This window comes from Bombyx mandarina, chromosome 23 (assembly GCF_030267445.1).
Source record: "Bombyx mandarina strain Sakado chromosome 23, ASM3026744v2".
Taxonomy (NCBI): domain Eukaryota; kingdom Metazoa; phylum Arthropoda; class Insecta; order Lepidoptera; family Bombycidae; genus Bombyx; species Bombyx mandarina.
Window position 1 is genome coordinate 11916182 of NC_143229.1, and position 18305 is coordinate 11934486.

The 18305-nt window shown below is 36.3% G+C and overlaps 2 protein-coding genes across 3 annotated transcripts in view; one reads left to right on the plus strand and one right to left on the minus strand.

The window, feature by feature from the left end:
• Sb (serine proteinase stubble) overlaps positions 1-3139 on the plus strand; it is a 133963-nt gene extending 130824 nt beyond the window's left edge. For both annotated transcript variants that reach the window (XM_028178203.2, XM_089737828.1), the window contains exons 8-10: positions 115-412; positions 1596-1745; positions 2470-3139. In XM_028178203.2, coding sequence (XP_028034004.2) covers positions 115-412; positions 1596-1745; positions 2470-2607 — 586 coding nt within the window. In that variant the 3' untranslated portion in view covers positions 2608-3139. The remainder of the gene's footprint in view (positions 1-114; positions 413-1595; positions 1746-2469) is intronic.
• A 3098-nt stretch (positions 3140-6237) lies between these two features.
• Positions 6238-7764, minus strand: LOC114245869 (uncharacterized). The gene is made up of 2 exons (XM_089737819.1): positions 7641-7764; positions 6238-7532 (listed from the first exon to the last, which is right to left on the minus strand). The coding sequence occupies exon 2, from the start codon at positions 7518-7520 to the stop codon at positions 6435-6437; it is 1086 nt and encodes a 361-aa protein (XP_089593945.1). The 5' UTR covers positions 7521-7532; positions 7641-7764; the 3' UTR covers positions 6238-6434.
• Between the last annotated feature and the right edge of the window lie 10541 nt (positions 7765-18305).

The following is an 18305-nucleotide window of genomic DNA, read 5'->3' on the forward strand; positions in this document are numbered from 1 at the left end:
ATAATTGCATAAGTTGATAAAAAATGCTATGCAATAGCTTTACCGCGGCAGTCGCCGAGGGCCACACGTGTTTTTTTTTTGTTATATCTAAGCACGACGTCTTTCTTATTACAGCCTTCTGACCTCACAAATCAGGATTAGGGTAGGAGAGTACGACTTCTCTACGGTATCAGAGGAATATCCGTTTGTCGAACGTGGTGTAGCCAGAAAGGCGGTTCATCCAAAATACAATTTCTACACATACGAATACGACTTGGCGCTGGTGAAACTGGAGTCGTCCGTGCAATTCGCTCCGCATATATCGCCGATATGCTTGCCGGCCTCAGACGATTTGTTGGTTGGAGAGAACGCGACAGTCACCGGCTGGGGGAGGCTCTCGGAAGGCGGAGTACTGCCTTCAGTGTTACAAGAGGTAAACAGTTTCCTTCTAGCCATTCAGACCTGAAGTTTATAAGGTTGTTTGGGTGTTTATTGTCCTATGTAAATACGACGGAATTGAAAAGTATAAAATCAATTCTTACCCGTAATACTCAGAGGAAGGTAGGTAGGTACGCAGCGGCTTGGCTTTGCCCCTGGCATTACTCATTACTAAAGTCCATGGGCGACGATAACCACTCACTATCTGGTGGGCCGTATGCTCGTCTGCTTACAAGGGCAACAAAAAAAACGATTTTTTGTTTGAAATTCGCCACTCATACCACCATACTCATACCACCAGTAAATAAGCAAATTATAATTTTGCGGGTTTGATTTTTATTACGCGATGTTATTCCTTCACCGTGGAAATCAGTCGTGAACATTTGTACAATACAGTACGCATTTTTATTAGAAAAATTGGTACCCGTCTGCGGGATTCGAACACCGTTGCATCGCTCAACATGAATACACTGGACGTCTTATCCTTTAGGCCACGACGAATATCTTTATAGACTATATTTAAAGTTTAAAATTTGGAAAAAATATTAAAACAATAAAAAACTTCTGCAGCTATTTGAATGGACTAAGCCTAATTGAAGTTCAATTAAAAACATCGAATTGTTGATATTATAATTAAATAAAACGGACCCTTATTTACAAAGATTTAAAACCGCTTATTAAGTGAAATGTCGCTTAAACCAAATAAACTTTCAACCCTCTTTTTTTTTCACTCAAGGCTCTCTCTCAGCTTAGGGCTGAGAGCCTTGAGAGGCTATTTCAGCGTAACCTTAACTAGTAGATGAGCTCACGGAGCTCAAACCTGACGACGTTGCTAACACGAACCCTAGCAAGAGCCGTGCTTCGCAGATCTACCACCGGATCGGAAACGCGACCCACTGAGAAGATCCGGCGAGAAACTCAGTGGGCTGAGTCTGAGGGTTAATATACTCGTCGAGCCCTTCGTCGCAAGCGAGGAAGATGATCGGGTTTCAACCCTTGATATGTACGCTGTGAACTGATAATAGTGCCAACGAATGTAGCACTAATAGTGCGAGGACTCTAATCTCATCAATACTGTACAGATTCATATGACGTAAAATAGTAATAAAAATGTCTGATAATAGAAAATTAACGATAAATTAAACTTCTTGATCAATATCAATAACAATTTATTACAGGTACAAGTACCAATTGTTTCCAATGAGAGATGCAAGTCGATGTTTTTGAGGGCGGGACGACAGGAATTCATTCCTGACATTTTCCTTTGTGCGGGACACGAAAGAGGAGGCCACGATTCTTGCCAGGGAGACTCAGGCGGACCCTTACAGGTCAGTGATTATTTTTTTTACTACCTAAGCTGATAGCATTGAGAGGCTATGTCAGCGTAACCCTAACGTGTAGGTGAGCTTTAGGGGCTGAAACTAGGAGGCGTTGCTAACACTGGCCCTAGCAAGAGCTGTTGCAGAATCTACCACCGGATCGGAAGCGCGACCCACTGAGAAGACCCGGCGAGAAACTCAGTGGGCTGTGTCTATGGGTTAGTTTATTTGCCGAATTCTTCGTCGCAAGCGACGCGGCGACGGGTTCGCGAAGAGACAATTGTTCACACGATCTCGTATTTACTCATAGTTTAATTTTTTTATGGTAAAATGCATAAAATCAATACTATTCAGGAGCTATATGTTTTTGTGTTCTGATAATGCTGTAATACTCGTAGTCCTAAGGGGAAAATTCTAGCATAAAGTATATAAAAAAAAAATCGAAAATGAGACTTTGAGCTTCTTTTTTTTTATTGCTTATATGGGTGGACGAGCTCACAGCCCACCTGGTGTTAAGTGGTTACTGGAGCCCATAGACATTTATAACGTAAATACCGCCGCCCACTTTGAGATATGAGTTCTAAGGTCTCAGTATAGTTACAACGGCTGACCCACCCTTCAAACCGAAACGCATTACTGCTTCACGGCAGAAATAGGCAGAGCGGTGGTACCTACCTGTGCGGACTCACAAGGGGTCCTACCACCAGTAAATATATCTGAATACTTTTTTCAGGTTAAAGGCAAAGATCAAAGATATTTCCTAGCTGGTATAATCAGCTGGGGAATCGGATGCGGCGAAGCAAACTTACCGGGTGTGTGTACGAGAATATCAAAATTCGTTCCCTGGATCCTACAGACTGTTAACTCATAAGCCAATGAAAATAATAATCGGTAATGTTAAGTTGATAGTGACTTTAAAACTATTGCTGGTGATTACGAAGTGAACGGTGTAGATGATAATTTAATGACATTGAAACGAAATGGTGATGATAATGATGATGGAATAAGTGCAGTGTGAGTTACCTTCAAAAATGTTGATTTGATTCAACGTTTTCTGAGGCGTTTTATTTGGAAAAGTCCACCTTGAGGCTCTACAGAACTCGCTTTAGCGAAATTCTGTATGGATGTATAGTGATGAGCTTCGTTTGGGTGAAAATTCTCGGCTGGAACAATAATAAACGCCCTTGTCACTACTGCTTTGGTTGTATTCTGTGTAGAACTATCTAGATGTGTTTTCATTTTAGCGTAATTCGTTTCAGACGGAAGTACACTAAACTGATTGTATTTTACGACATGCACTAAATAACTAATATAAATTTTATTCGATCTTACCGCGGATCATCATGTTTTCGATTTTCAAAAATCATTATTTGTAAATACCATTATTGTTAAGAATGTCTAAATTAAATAAATAAATAGATTAAAAAATGTTTAATTATATACGTGTATATATAACGTGTAACGGTCTTGCCTCTGTTATTTAATAAGTTTATTGTATTTACAGTATTATCGGCACTATACACATTTTAGTTTTGTAAATACCTCATCATCGTCTACTGTTCTGTTCAGTGTGCTTAGTGCGAGTTTGTTAACGTTCTCGATGGCGTAAAAGTTAACTCAAATTTGTATGAAGTTGGAACGTTTGCCTATGTTTATCGCTAGGGGCGCTGTTACACATTCATACAAATTGGAGTTAACTTTAACGCTATCGAGAACGTTACAAAGATCGCACTAAGCAATCAAGTAACAAATATGAAAGCGAACACTTGTATGATTTGTATTCTTTTGTATTAATATCACAATCTTGTACGAATGTATCGATCTTGTGAATTTTTTTTCGTATCTAATTTCATGTTACATGAAAGGCGAAAATGTCAAAATGCTCAATCAATTATTATTTTTAGTAATTTTTGTGTTTTTTGTATGTGTTTATTCTATAACATTTTGTTTAAATAGTTTATAATGATGTTGACGAATTGTTTGCACAGTGATTATTTGTTAATGATTAAATCAATAAATAAATAAATGTTACATTTTTGTTTTCATATAATGCCGAATTCAAATGTCATCATTCAGTATGTTTCAGTTGATATGCGTCCAAAATTGAAAGTGAACATGTTTAATAATCAGAAATTGGATTGCATTGAGTAGTAGTCACAAATATTGAGCTCAGTTTTTTTTAATTTTTATTTATTGCTTAGATGGGTGGACGAGCTCACAGCCCACCTGGTGTTAAGTGCTTACTGGAGCCCATAGACATCTACAACGTAAATGCGCCACCCACCTTGAGGTATAAGTTCTAAGATCTCAGTATACTTACAACGGCTGCCCCACCCTTCAAGCCGAAACGCATTACTGCTTCACGGCAGAAATAGGCGGAGTGGCGGTACCTATCCGCGCGGACTCACAAGTGGTCCTACCACCAGTATAAACCTTATTCACCAATCTGAGAGACAATTGTTTAATCTTGTATTAAATTTTCGTAGCTCGATTCTTAGTTCAAAGGAGGTAAGTAATTATTATTTAGAAAGCCGATCCGGGACAGCTTTCGGCAATATCAAATAATTAAGGTCAATTTCCTTAAACTTCATTAGTCGAGCAATAAAACAAGATTTCGCGAATTTCATAACATTTTGTAAATTTGTTTTCGGTAATCGAAATGAGGAAGGGAAAATAAATGAAAATAAGTGGTTCATTTAGGGCCTTTGATGTTTGTGTTTTACATGATTAGTGACGGGAGGTTTGTTCTGATTATTTGTGTTTAAATATGGGGTTGATTCTTGTCCGTTACGATTGAGACTTCGACTTTTGTAGACATTGTTTATTGTATTTTATTTTTATTTATTTTTTATTGCTTAGTTAGATGGACAAGCTCTGCACAGCCCACCTGGTGTAAAGTGGTGACTCACAAGAGGTCCTACCACCAGTAAGTATGTATGGGCCCCAGCTACCAAATAGCGCTGAGATGCGCGTCTATTCATTTAAATTTAGAATGAAAACTTGCTATAGCTCACCTACTACTATAATATACGTTCATTCACAGGGTTCCAAATGTGATGTCAGTATTGAATATTATTTATTTATTTATAACTTCATATACTAGAAAGTATAAAGGCGGACTTAATGCCATAGGCATTCTCTAACAGTCTACCTTAGGGGAGTGCAAAGATGAACCTTGATAGGTGTAGCGTGAAGGTGATATTACTTAAGCATATGTGTATATATAACATACATAATATTTATAGATACAAATACTAATAATTTTAATGACGTGTGTTCATTTTTTGAATAGCTCTAAATGTGTAAACGTATTTATGAAATATCTGGGGGCTACCGAAAACTATCCCGCTTGCATTGCTTCCAAACTGCTATCTATATCATTTTTATTGGCGAGAGCGATGTTTATGAACTGTATTTTTTCAAGTATACAATAAAGCCGTCTATCATAGCAGATTTTTTATTGCTTAAATGGTTGGACGAGCTCACAGCCCACCTGATGTTAAGTGGTTACTGGAGCCCATGGACATCTACAACGTAAATGCGCCATCCACCTTGAGATATAAGTTCTAAGGTCTCAGTACAGTTACAAAGCCGAAACGCATTACTGCTTCACGGCAGAAACAGGCGGGGTGGTGGCACCTACCCGTGCGGACTCACAAGAGGTCCTACCACCAGTAATTACGCAAATTATAATTTTGCGGGTTTCATTTTTATTACACGATGTTAATCCTTCACCGTGGAAGTCAATCGTGAACATTTGTTGAGTACGTAATTCATTAGAAAAATTGGTACCCCGCCTGGGATTCGAACACAGGTGCATCGCTCAACACGAATACACCTGTATACACCTGTACCGAATACACCTCAACACGAATAGTTACCTGAATATTGCAATAAATGTCTGTCTTTTTCTCTAATCTTCACAATTACAACTGGAATATTCCTAATTCTGGTACTATTGAACAACGAATTAGACGAAAGTGCGTATTAAATTCTGCGGCAACTGACCGCAAATGTCGACTGCGTAATTAGGGACCCCGAATATGGGTCAAAACCATTCGATATAGGAAACGCAATGCAAAATTGTACCAGAAATGAACTATTCAAAATACAATTTAAAAGCTATAAAAGATTACGAATGCGACAAATACGGACAATTTACGTTGGGCAGCGGCTTGGTTCTGCCCCTGGCATTGATGATGTCCATGGGCGACGGTAACGACTCACCATCAGGTGGGCCGTATGTTCGTCTGCCTACAAGAGCAATAAAAAAAGGTTTCTAATCAGCTTTAAATCGATCAACTACTTTTTATTTTTAGAATTGGAAACATTTATCAGTTTATATTAGGCTATTTAAATTATTACTTACGCTAATAAACGATTTCCTTTCCCACTAGATTTTGATGACAATTGTCGAGTCAGTTATATTATTATGCTGTAAAATCATTAAACACTCCTATTATTACTCCTATATATAAAAATAATAACAAACAAAAAACAGTATTGTATCAAAATGTATCAAAAAATTAATTCAAGCAATACATTATTTATTAAATTAAAATTAATTACAATTTACACGTACAGTTCAATTATGCATTAAAATATTATGTTACATAAAATTTCATTATCTATAAATTCATGCGACATGCAAATAAAAAAATAGTAGTATTGGGCTTTCTGCACGTGCCCACAACTCAATCATGACCAACACATTCCTAACAGCTGCAGAGGTAACATCAACCACTTTTGAAAGTTATCAATCGAGTTATCATTATTCCAAATAACGTAGCCAGTGTACCAAGTTGAAATGATAGAATCGTAATATAACAAAAACGTTTCTTTGAAATCTTGACCGCAACTATCAAATCCTGGATGGATCGCATCGGGAGTGTTCTTACAGTGGATGCTATTGAACTTAACGTTGTAAGCCGGTATGACTCTTGTTGTCGGTGCTCTTGGTATACCGAACTCTAAATCCAAGATCCAAGGAGTGTGTTGTAGTATATTCGGCAATTTACAAATTTCATCTATCATCAAATTTGGATTGAATTTAATAGATCTGGCCTTAGGAAAAAGATTTTTCGGTAGTTTTAGATAGCCTTCTAACGGATCTGTGTTAGTTTCTTTTCTTTTTTCTGTTACATCAGCATCTCGTGTGTCTTTATCATCGATTGCGACATTATTGTTATTTTTTTCGTCATCGTCATCGCGGATAATTGAACTAAAATTTGAATCGTCACAATTATCGTCCGTTATTTCATTAATAACGTATTCCATAACCGATGAGTCCGGAACATCGGTTTGATTAACCAGAGGCTCATACCTATGTGGTATTTTACTTCCGTTTCCATACTGAACTAATGGTGACAGAACGGGTTGCGCGACCATTCCAATATATGGATTGGGCACCGGTGCCAAAATCTGATTCGGATTTATTATGACAGGTATTTGGAAACTGCGGATGGTGTTACTAAAATGAAAGTATGGAGCCCATTTGCAGATTGCTATTGGTGGCCAGCATGGCTGCCAGTACGGGCAATATGGAGGCATCGGCCTGGGGTGATAGGTAGTGACTAAATTATGATCTATTGAACGCTTTTTCTCTTGCTTCGGTTTTTTTCTGTGCTCTGTTCCACTTTTATTTGATTTTTGTTTATCAGGCTTGTTTTGTGATTCTAAATGTTTATTTTCTGTTTCTGATTTCTCGGTGGTGTGTTCCGGAATATTTTCTATTTGGGCTTCAGTTTTATTCGTGTTTTTATCAGGATTTACCTTTAAACCCATTGTTTGGCATTCCTAAAAACAACTTTTATTAATTTCTTTGTGTAGATTCTACATGGAAGTACTCGCTTTCCTATTTGCCAACATACAGTCTCTTTTTTTTAAACTAAAAACAATACTTACTATTTTAATTATGTTCCTGTGATAGAAAAGTACACCATCCCAACTAAAACTAATAACTAACTAATTAAAAATTAAAATAATCAAGTATTTGTTTGAACTCTCGTCATTATTTAAGAAAACAGTTTTTTTTATTGTATGAGGGTAATCCACAATAGCTTAGTTGATATCTAACATTAAGGGTTCAGTATATAATTGTTTTAAGCAAATGTTATTGCGGTTTCACAGAAAAATAGTAATGGTCACAGGTAAACTTAGAGAACGTAGTATTTCGAACACATGCTTTAAAGCTTTCGTAGTCACAGCTGACTAACTTAGAAAACAGCTTTTGAAAACTTTCAACGTAATTGATGATCAATTTTGAACTTACATCCAGAGTTATAGATGTTTGTGCATTTATTATTGTGTGTTTACTAGATGTACAGGCAAACTCACGGTTCTTCGGCAGTACTGCTACGGATTTGCAGTAGAAATAGGCATGATTGTGCTATACCTACCTATGCGTGCTTAGAATAAATCACATAGTGTTAACTTAAGATTAAATACAAATTTGCAGATGGCTCAATTTATAAGAGAACTTTCAAATTTAAACAAAAGTTACACAACATCTTTGTTGTAGCATATTTTATTCCAAGCGGTGTTTTAAAAATCTTTAAAGGAACCCTACTTATTTCAATATACGTTTCATTCCACGCATCAGTCGCTTAGAGTAAGTATTTCAGTCAATTATTTGAATATTGTATACCGTAACCGTAATGCATTATTGCGTCACGGCAAAAATAGGAAGCGTGGTATTACCTATCCGTGCAGACTCACAAGACGTTCTACCACCAGTAAAAAAATATATTGTAGTTCACTGGAAACGTTGACCTTTTGTCCCAAGGTTAGGTATTTAAGTTGTGGCGCCGAGGGCTTCGGTAGCTGGTCGTCTACTAAAAAACTAGTTGGAATTCAAAAAGAGCCAAGTAAATATAAAATCAATAGCAGAATGAAAATAAATTAAATCTAACGCGTATCTGTTTGACCAGACGATATTATATCTAAGAATAAATTTTATTGTCAAGATTTTAAGAAAACCAATTTATTTTTCGATTATCCAAGAGTTGCACCCCTCACTGGAAATAGTTGTAAGACGATGCAGGAAAACGTTTCCAATACACGCCGAGTTTCTAACGATCCTCTATTGTGCTGCATTTGAGCTTCGGAAATGTGAGAAAATTCCATTTGCAATGACAGAACGGCTGACTCGGCTGAACTCAGTTCCAATGAAATCGATGACATACGGATTAAAAGGCATTGTAGAATCACTACGAATACAGACTAGTTTCGAAATATCAAGCTTCGAGTTTCAGAGATATCGAGAACTCATTTACCTGAAAATTGTAGCAAGAGCCCGTTAAGTTATGTGTGTGTAATGTAAATAGACGCGACCTAACCCATCTTCTTCTTTAACCCAGATCTTCTCAGTGGGTCGCCATTACGACCTAGTCGTGGATTCTAAGAAGCACTGCTCTTGCTAGGGCTAGTGTTAGCAAATTCTTTCCAGTTGATCTTACCTATCGCGCGTAGCTGGAATAGCCTCATAGGCTACGAGTGAATACTCGTAGGTGAGGAAAAAAGAGGCGTAAGCTACTAAATATAAACTAATAAACATAGACATCTACAACGTAAATGCGCCACCCACTTATTATCTAGTATGCTTAAAGCGTGTTCACGATCGATATCCCGTATCAATAGTATTTGTGTCAAATTAATTCAAGTTCTATATGTCCGTCTCTGTCACAAGCTAAATAAGAAAATAAAATAAATAAAAGATTAAATCCATTTCAGTGTATGTAGGTGCATTATATTTTTTCTTATTTTAGGCATTGTTTTGTAGTAAATGGTTACGGGGTCCGTGGTCATCACAAGAAGTATTTGGCCACCCGGCTTGGGAAATGAGGTTGAGGCCTCGATTTTATAATGCTGTCCCAGCTTCATACTTCCATGCATTTAGGATACTGCTTCGCGACAGAAATTAGCAATATATTGGTACTTACCCGTGCGGTTTTACAATCCGTCCTACCGCCTTTTCTTCTTCTTCTTGCCCTTATCCCACATTATATTTTGTAGGCGCAGTCATCAGTACAGCACCAACTAAATCGTTGTGGTTATCTACTACTAAAGGTAACTTAATCAAATCAATCTTAATGATTAAAAGGAACAGTTTTTCTGTTGATATTTTGTAAGGAGTTTTCCAATTTATTCTAATGCGACTATCTATAGGAGAAGATTCCTTTAAATAAACACGGATCCCCATAAATGCGTATAAAATTAGGCCCAACCTTACGTTTTCGATTACCACAAACCCCGAACTCTCCTGGAAGCATCACGTAATTTCCTTCTTATACGATATTAATACAAATCTTCCCTAGAGCTCTAAGAAGACACAAATTTGACAAATAATAATTTTATTCCTATCCGGAGGCCTGTTACGTAACTCGTACAAAGCAAATAAAAAAATCAAACAGCGAAGGTTCTCCCTTGAGATGCAACCCCTGTTTTAAGAGTAAATTCCGAACAAGATTTTTTCTTATTTCGTTATTTTAAGTCGACGGATGTGCGTTCGTAAATGTACGTACATTGTTTGCGAATGAATTTCAATGAACTCACGGGAACTAATCAAACCAATTTAGTTATGTTTCAATCAATTTTGGACCAATTGAGGTATGTTTCAAATCGAGGTGTATGAAGTAAAAAAATATATATTGAATGTGAAGAAAGAAATAATTTTCTTAGATTTCCGCGCGTTGTAGACATAATTAGCCGCCTTTTATTTCAGACCTTGGTCGTTCGTGTCTACGAAAACTGAGAAGTATTCGACGCGAATGCCGGTTGGATGTAAAAAATCAAGCTTGGAAAAGGAACGTGGCTTGCTTATGTCCCTGGTAACGACTTCCACGTGTGACGGATTAACGTGTTTTTTTTTTATTGCTTAGATGGGTGGACGAGCTCACAGCCCACCTGGTATTAAGTGGTTACTGGAGACCATAGACATCCACAGCGGAAATGCGCCACCCACCTTGAGATATAAGTTCTAAGGTTTCAAGTATAGTTACAACGGCTGCCCCACCCTTCAAATTAATTACGCAAATTATAATTTTGCGGGTTTGATTTTTATTACACGATGTTATTCCTTCACCGTGGAAGTCAATCGTGAACATTCGTTGAGTACGTATTTCATTAGAAAAATTGGTACCCGCCTGGGATTCGAACGCCGGTGCATCGCTCAACACGAATGCACCGGACGTCTTATCCATTAGGCCACGACGACTTCAGACTATTTTGACTGTTTTGACTTGGGTGATTAGTTCTTTAGGATCCAAGCTAGGAATAGAAAATAATTTTTGGTTTTAATGATTCATCATTTTGAGGATATGAATGAACAAACTGCGGCCCGCTAAAGGATACATAAGAGAATGAGCATCAGCGTTTTCAGAGAATTTCATTAGCTCACTGCGATCTGGAATGTCCTTTTACTTGTGAGATGTATTGTCTTTCCACATGGGTGATTACAACTAATTTACCTATTTCATTTTGAAGAGCGATATAGCCGTTCTAAAATAATTGAGGTTTTGACCTCATATCTCAAGGTGTATTCACCAAGTAGTGGTATTCACGTTGTGATTTCTATGGACTGCAGTAACTATTTTACAGCGGTAGATCATGAGTTCTAGTTCGCCAGTAAAAGTAATTAATAAAACAAAAAGCAATCATACATATCTACCTCATGTCGAAGTAGGTGGTGGCTCTCAATTATTGAATATCGGCTCCGATCACCATTTACCATTAAATAGGCAATGAATTATCTCAGCAATGCAAGAAATAAATAAAATAATGGTTAATGTAAAACTAATGTGGTTCCGCAATTTTTATTTATTTTTTATTGCTTAGGTGTGTGGATGAGCTCACAGCCCATCTGGTGTTAAGTGGTTACTGGAGCCTATAGACATCTACAACGTAAATGCGCCACACACCTTGAGATATAGTTCTAAGGTCTCACTATAGTCACAACGGCTTCCCCACCCTTTAAAACGAAACGCATCACTGCTTCATGGCAGAAATAGGCGGGACGGTGGTACCTACCCGTGCGGACTCATAAGAAGTCCTACCACCAGTAAAAAAGTACCAGTAAAAGTAATTGTATATTCAATTTTTTGCATTAATTACATCTGGTACTTAACATGTGGCATAAATATAATCCAAAACTTTCATTTAAATTGGTCTTAAAATTAGTCATGAGTATAGTCCCTCAATTGTAGCTTGTTATTAACAGCATCGCACAGGGACAAATTAAAGTTATTTCCTAAGAAAATTCTAGAAGCACACTGCCTTTGAAAGTGTGTATGCTGGGCTACCCACGTATGTTATTTTTGGTCTAGTTCATAAGCTTATATTTAATTCATAACGCTAAGCTATTCTTAATTGTTATATAAATTATTACGCAAAACGGTCTTCAAAGAGATAGTCTAGAAAAACTCTAAAGCATATTTTTTTTAAATTATCTCGAAATAAACGAATCTATTATTTAAACTAAAACTTTTGGTTTTATTTTGCTTAAACATTAAGCTTTTTGTAAATAAATTAAATACGAAATTAAAGAAAAGTCAAATGTCAGTAAAGAAACAATCACATTTGATATTAAATAAAATCAGATTCATAAAAGGTGCTTATACAAATCTAAAGTTTTCAAACTAGATGATTATACGTACGTCATTCAAAGTTCCGAGAACGAGTCGAAATTAGAAACTACCAGTATATTATATGAATTAATAATATTCTAATTAATTGTACTTTTAAAATGAATGCGAGAATTTCAACAGAAATATTAATATTAATATCGACTTCCGAAATTAACCGACGACATTCTAAATCTAGGCTTTGTTACCTCATACGTCAATAGCGGGGATCTTCTCAGCGGGTCGCGATTCCGATCCGGTAATAGATTCATTCGCGAAGCAGCTGCTCTTGAGTTGATAGGTCTCCTTCGGAGGCGCTCGGGTAGTTGTTAGCAAATCCCACCCCTCCTGGCTGAGCCTTCGCCCACCTGTTCTAGTGAAACTGGAAAGGTAATCCTTCAATTCTTAAAATAAAGTCAATCACTCAAAACTTGTACCGTGAAACGTTTTCAGTCCAATTGCACGTTCTCCTTTGTCTCAGACCAACATTTACCAACGGACGATCTCCACTTAGTACGTGAGCATCGTCTGAACTTCAACGCCTTTTACGAGTTGTTTCAAAATTTAAGGTTAGACACATTCTTAGTAAAGGCGGAGCGGTAAAGCCTAAAGTTCTGAGAATAAGACATATTGTTGAGAAGAAAAAAGAAACTATATTTGATAGGATACATTTGCTAATAAAAAAAATCAAATATGAATGAAACTTTCAAGTTAATTGAACAGAAAGTTTAAGGAATAAGCTGCTACAAAGAACCTTTTAAATTCTTAGGACTTTACAACCGATTCGGATTACAGTTTCTGAACTGAGAAAAATCCTTAAGAAACTCAAAATTGGCTCTTTTCTAAAAATACATAAATCACACAAAATTTGCATGATATTATTGAATCACTAGATATTGTTATAAAGATGACTCTTGAACAACGAGAAACAGGTTCTGTTATTGAAATATGGACTGTAATGTATTGTGGCGTAATCATTATTTAGACAGGTAGGTACTACACGGTTCAGCCTGATTTGGTCGAGACACGAATATGCCATCGGTTCTTAAGGGTGTAACCGCCCTTCCAAAATAATTGAGTTCACAAAAAAAGACAACATTTGATTTGAAGATATTTACACTATATATTATAAAGAGTAAACATGTTCTTATATAGTTATTTGTCAACACAACAAAACCAATCTACCAATGCTACTAATGGAATAAAATTTGTTGTTTAACTGAAAAAATTATAATCATGGAAACAAGTAATTCACATTAATGTTTCTATTAATGTCATCGGTAAATTATTGAGTAATTAATACAAACTCGATATCAGCTTCGAATGAATTAAAGTTAAAATTAACTATTAATTCGGCTAAACGAAGTGAATCGAGCACGATCGTTATTAATTACCTTTCATTTTACGAAACAAAATTATAATTAATAAAAGCGTAAACTCTGATCATATTACAAGAAATAAATTTCATGAGCGAAAATATAAAATTAGATCCGTATTAACGGGATTAAATATTGGCTGTCCATAGCTTTTCGTATTACTATTTTCTAGGACACGAGTCTTAATAGATAAAAGATTCAGTCTGTTTGCATAGTAGAGGTCTATTTTTTACGGATTTACAATGTACCCTAGTAGCAAATGCCAGTTGGTAAACCCAGTATTTTTGGTACAACAACGCTGCTGTCCATTCTGTAGTAAATTGTTGAAGTGTTGAGTTAAGCTCGCCATTTTTATATCTTATCGCAATTACTGTAATATTAACCGTATGTACAATAAAGAAATAATATGTTAGTTGTTCTTGAGGATACGTACAGAAACGGATTAGAGGGAAGAGATATTGGTTAGTGCTATTCCAAAACACCAAACAGCATAAAAAATAGCAAACTAAAACAAATACTACCCACGGATTCATTTAAAAGTGATTTTGCAAAAACTTGTTATGATTTGTGCCACTTCGAAACGCAAGGCCCTGAAACTGCGATATAGACAAATATTTTTCGGTATGGAAACTAGCGTCATCTTGTAACGGATGCCCCTAAATTTATATGTTGTTAAAGTTAAGGCTTTTAATTATTGTATAAGTAAACACAGAAAAAAAAAACATACAAGTCTTTATTTGTTATAGACAAATTATTTAAATTTTATCAATTTAAGACTGAAAATTTATAAAATCCTTTATTAAAAATAAAACATAGGATAGGTAATGTGTTTATGCTATCTACAGGAGCAATGAAAAACTAATCGAAGCGAAGCCATCTGGTGGCCGACGCCCGTAAATATTTTTGTTGAGTGCTTGAGTTGCTCACCTATAACTAATTTATGTGTATTATCTATCTCGAAACGCATTAACGCGTCGACCAAATGAAAACGTATAAGACTAAGCTGTAACAAAGATTGTTTACGAAAACACGTCAAACCATGTTTAAATTCAATTGTTTGATTTATTTGTCACCACTCACTCCTACGCACGTATGTGTTTTTGTTATAGTAGAGAATAGTAAGATTAGTAATAGTAAGTTTAATACTAGTTTGTTTTGTATCTAATGTTTTTTTGTTCGTTAAATCTTTTGTAGTGGATGCCGTTGAAATGTCTGTATCGGTGCCTTGGATAATTTACTTGATTTTTCTTTTGTTAATGCTTTGAAAATAGATTGTTTAGTGTAACTTTTTTGTATATGTATTTATTATATATTGTTATTGTTTTTTCCGCCATCTTATTTTTTTTCCAACTCAAAACAGCACTCGTTTTAAATATCTTAGTATGCGTGACGTCATTTGAGGCCATAATGTACGTTGAGCTAATCATAACCATATAACATCACACGATGTAATGTTAAAATAAATACATTTAATATAGAACATTAATGCCTTTTTGAATTTTTTAAAGATAATGAATTAATGATCGTTCCAATTAAAATAAGAATCATAGTGACTGCTCTTTAGATTTAGATCTCATTGGTGTCTTGATACAGTCTTATTTATCCTTTACGTTACATTAATTACTTGTAAGAATTTATCATTTCTAGTACATATTTTTATATTAAATATAACATACCTTAAAACACCAAATTTTATATGTCTATTAAAATATTACGTGGAACTACGAACAAAGACATGGCGAACCTATGTGAGATCGTGATGTGTTTCCGGAATACTGAATTCCTATAAAGCTAGGTCACACGAAGCTCTCACCCGAAGAGCCTACAGGTTTAATGCAAGTTGACTACTTGCACCGTTTACAGAACAAACATTTTTTTTTTTGACACAAACGCAAATTTCAGAGAATACTTTGAAAATTAGCAACACATCAGTTAATTACTCAGTCAATCAGCATATCGGAGGCTGATTCTGTTTTGTAGAAGCCCTAACACCACTGAGCTTATTTCCTCATTTTGTAGTCCGTTAATGCCGATCACGCGCCGTTGTTAGTTTCTCGAAATTTTATTTCACATACTAGGCTGCACTAAAAGTATCGGGAATGGAATATTTCCACTGTTCCTGTCATATTAAAATCTTTTTAACTGAAAACTCCTTGGTTTTAAAAATCGAATACCATTTATTTATTTAAAAAAAGATTCTCGGTCTTGTCACGAGGTTTTGTCAAACTTGTTTAGTCGTTGAGAAAATGGAATTGACTCGAGAAAATTCAAGAGCGATGATTTATTATGACTTTCGAAGTGGTTTAACACAAAAACTGTGTGTTGACCGGATGATTTCTGCATTTGGTGATGAAGCCAAATCCAAAACCACAATTTATCGCTGGTTTGCTGAGTTTCAACGTGGACGTGTCAAGCTCAGTGATGATCCCCGTCAAGGTCGTCTAAAAACTGCAGTCACCCAAGAAAACGTTGATGCTGTGCGTAAGCTGATTGAGGAAGATCGACATGTGACATACCGCGAAATTCAGGCAACTTTAGACATTGGCATGAGTCAAATACAAATAATCTTGCATGAACAATTAGGTGTAAAAAACTTGTTTTCCCGATGGATACCGCATTCGGTCTGTGAAGAGCAAAAAGCGGCTCGCGTTACTTGGTGCGTCAGAACTCTCGAAAGATTCCACGCAAGATCCTCAAATGCTGTATACAACATTGTATCAGGTGACGAATCCTGGATATACGCGTACGAACCCGAAACAAAAAACCAGTCACGAGTTTGGGTGTTCGAAAATGAGTTAAAGCCAACAAAAATTGTTCGTTCACGGAGTGTTGCAAAAAAAAACGGTGGCCACGTTTGTCTCCAAAACCGGCCATGTTACGACTATTCCTCTTGAAGGACAAAGAACGGTTAATACATAATGGAATGCTTGCATTTGTTTGCCACAGGTCGTTTCTGAACTCCGTAAAGAGAACTGCAACCGCCGCATCATCCTCCATAACGACAATGCGAGTTCTCACACCGCGCACAGAACAAAAGAGTTTTTAGAACAAGAAAACATAGAATTATTAGACCATCCGCCGTACAGCCCCGACCTAAGCCCTAATGATTTCTATACTTTCCCTAAAATAAAGAATAAATTGCGTGGACAGAGATTTTCATCACCTTAAGAAGCTGTGGACGCCTACAAAACGGCCATTTTGGAGACCCCAACTTCCGAATGGAATGGTTGCTTTAATGATTGGTTCCATCGTATGGAAAAATGTGTCAAATTTCGCGGAGAATACTTCGAAAAGCAATAAATACATTTTTAAATAGTAATGTTGTGTCACTTCGTTAATTCCCGAAATTTTCAGTGCCGCCCTCGTATTTGTTAGAAATTAATCATGCACGCCCACTCTCATGGATAAACAGCACGAACAAATAAATACACAACAATATCTTTTTATATTATATTAAAACTTTTGGGATTATATTAGCTAAACTACATCATTACGCATTTTTACTATACTCAAAGAAAATAAATATCTATACTTCTTGTACACGTACTTAAATAAATTTCTATTTACCTTATGCTAATATTATAAATATCTAATTTTTGATATTTGGATGTTTGTTGCTGTATGACACAAAACTGCTGAACTGATTAGGATAAATTTCGCATACAAATACCTGGATTAACATATAAGATAATCTCATCAATGTTAAATAATATAATCCGGTCAATGCCTAGCATATTTGCTGTATTCATTATCAAAGTGCTTTCATTGGTTCGTTTATTTGTTGTGCCATAAATATAAAAATCGGCTGGCGCAGTTCATTGACCGAATTACAAATTCATATTTCAGTAATCAATATTTCCGTGACAAATAGCTAAATGTACTACATTCCACAGCTCCAATTATCTCCAATTTCGTCAATATCCAGATGTACACATTAAATAAAAGTAAGTACCCGCAACTAGATTCCGAGCATCCGTCTCGAACAAATGCCTCACTTTAAACAAAATCATAATTCGAGTCTTAATATTAGTGATCCAAATTTGAGAAGCAATAACAAAATAATTTTCTTTAGCGTAGATGCCGGTTATTTTGCTTTCAGTACAAGCCGGGATCAGCTTAGAGTCAGCCTAAAGTTGGAGATCGCCAAAGTGGAGCATCAAAGTTCGGCGTCTTGTCGCCTCGTGCATTATACGGGCTATTGGAGATCACAACGATCCGAGAACGATTTGTAAAACTTTTGCTAGAGCTTTCCCCATCACTATATCCTTTATTACAAAACTAAAACAGTTTGGTGGTTATTTTATTTGTTCAAGTCTGTTCACCATATCATAAGAGTGTAATATCACTTAAACACCAACATGGAATTACTTTTGTTTATACAGATGATATTATGGCCTCAAATGACGTCATACATACTATAAAATTTAAAACGAGTGCTATCTTGTTTATCGATGCTCGGCGACGACGAGTCGTGGAAGGCGATGCTCGACTTCTGCGAGTGCACCATCTCGCAGAAGGAGGCGGCGGGGCGCGTTAGAGACGCGCAAGCCCGCCGCCGTCGAGCGGGGGCCAGG

Excerpts from the sequence above, each read along its gene's own strand:
- LOC114245869 (XM_089737819.1), bottom strand. The coding sequence starts at position 7,520 with ATGGGTTTAAAGGTAAATCCTGATAAAAACACGAATAAAACTGAAGCC.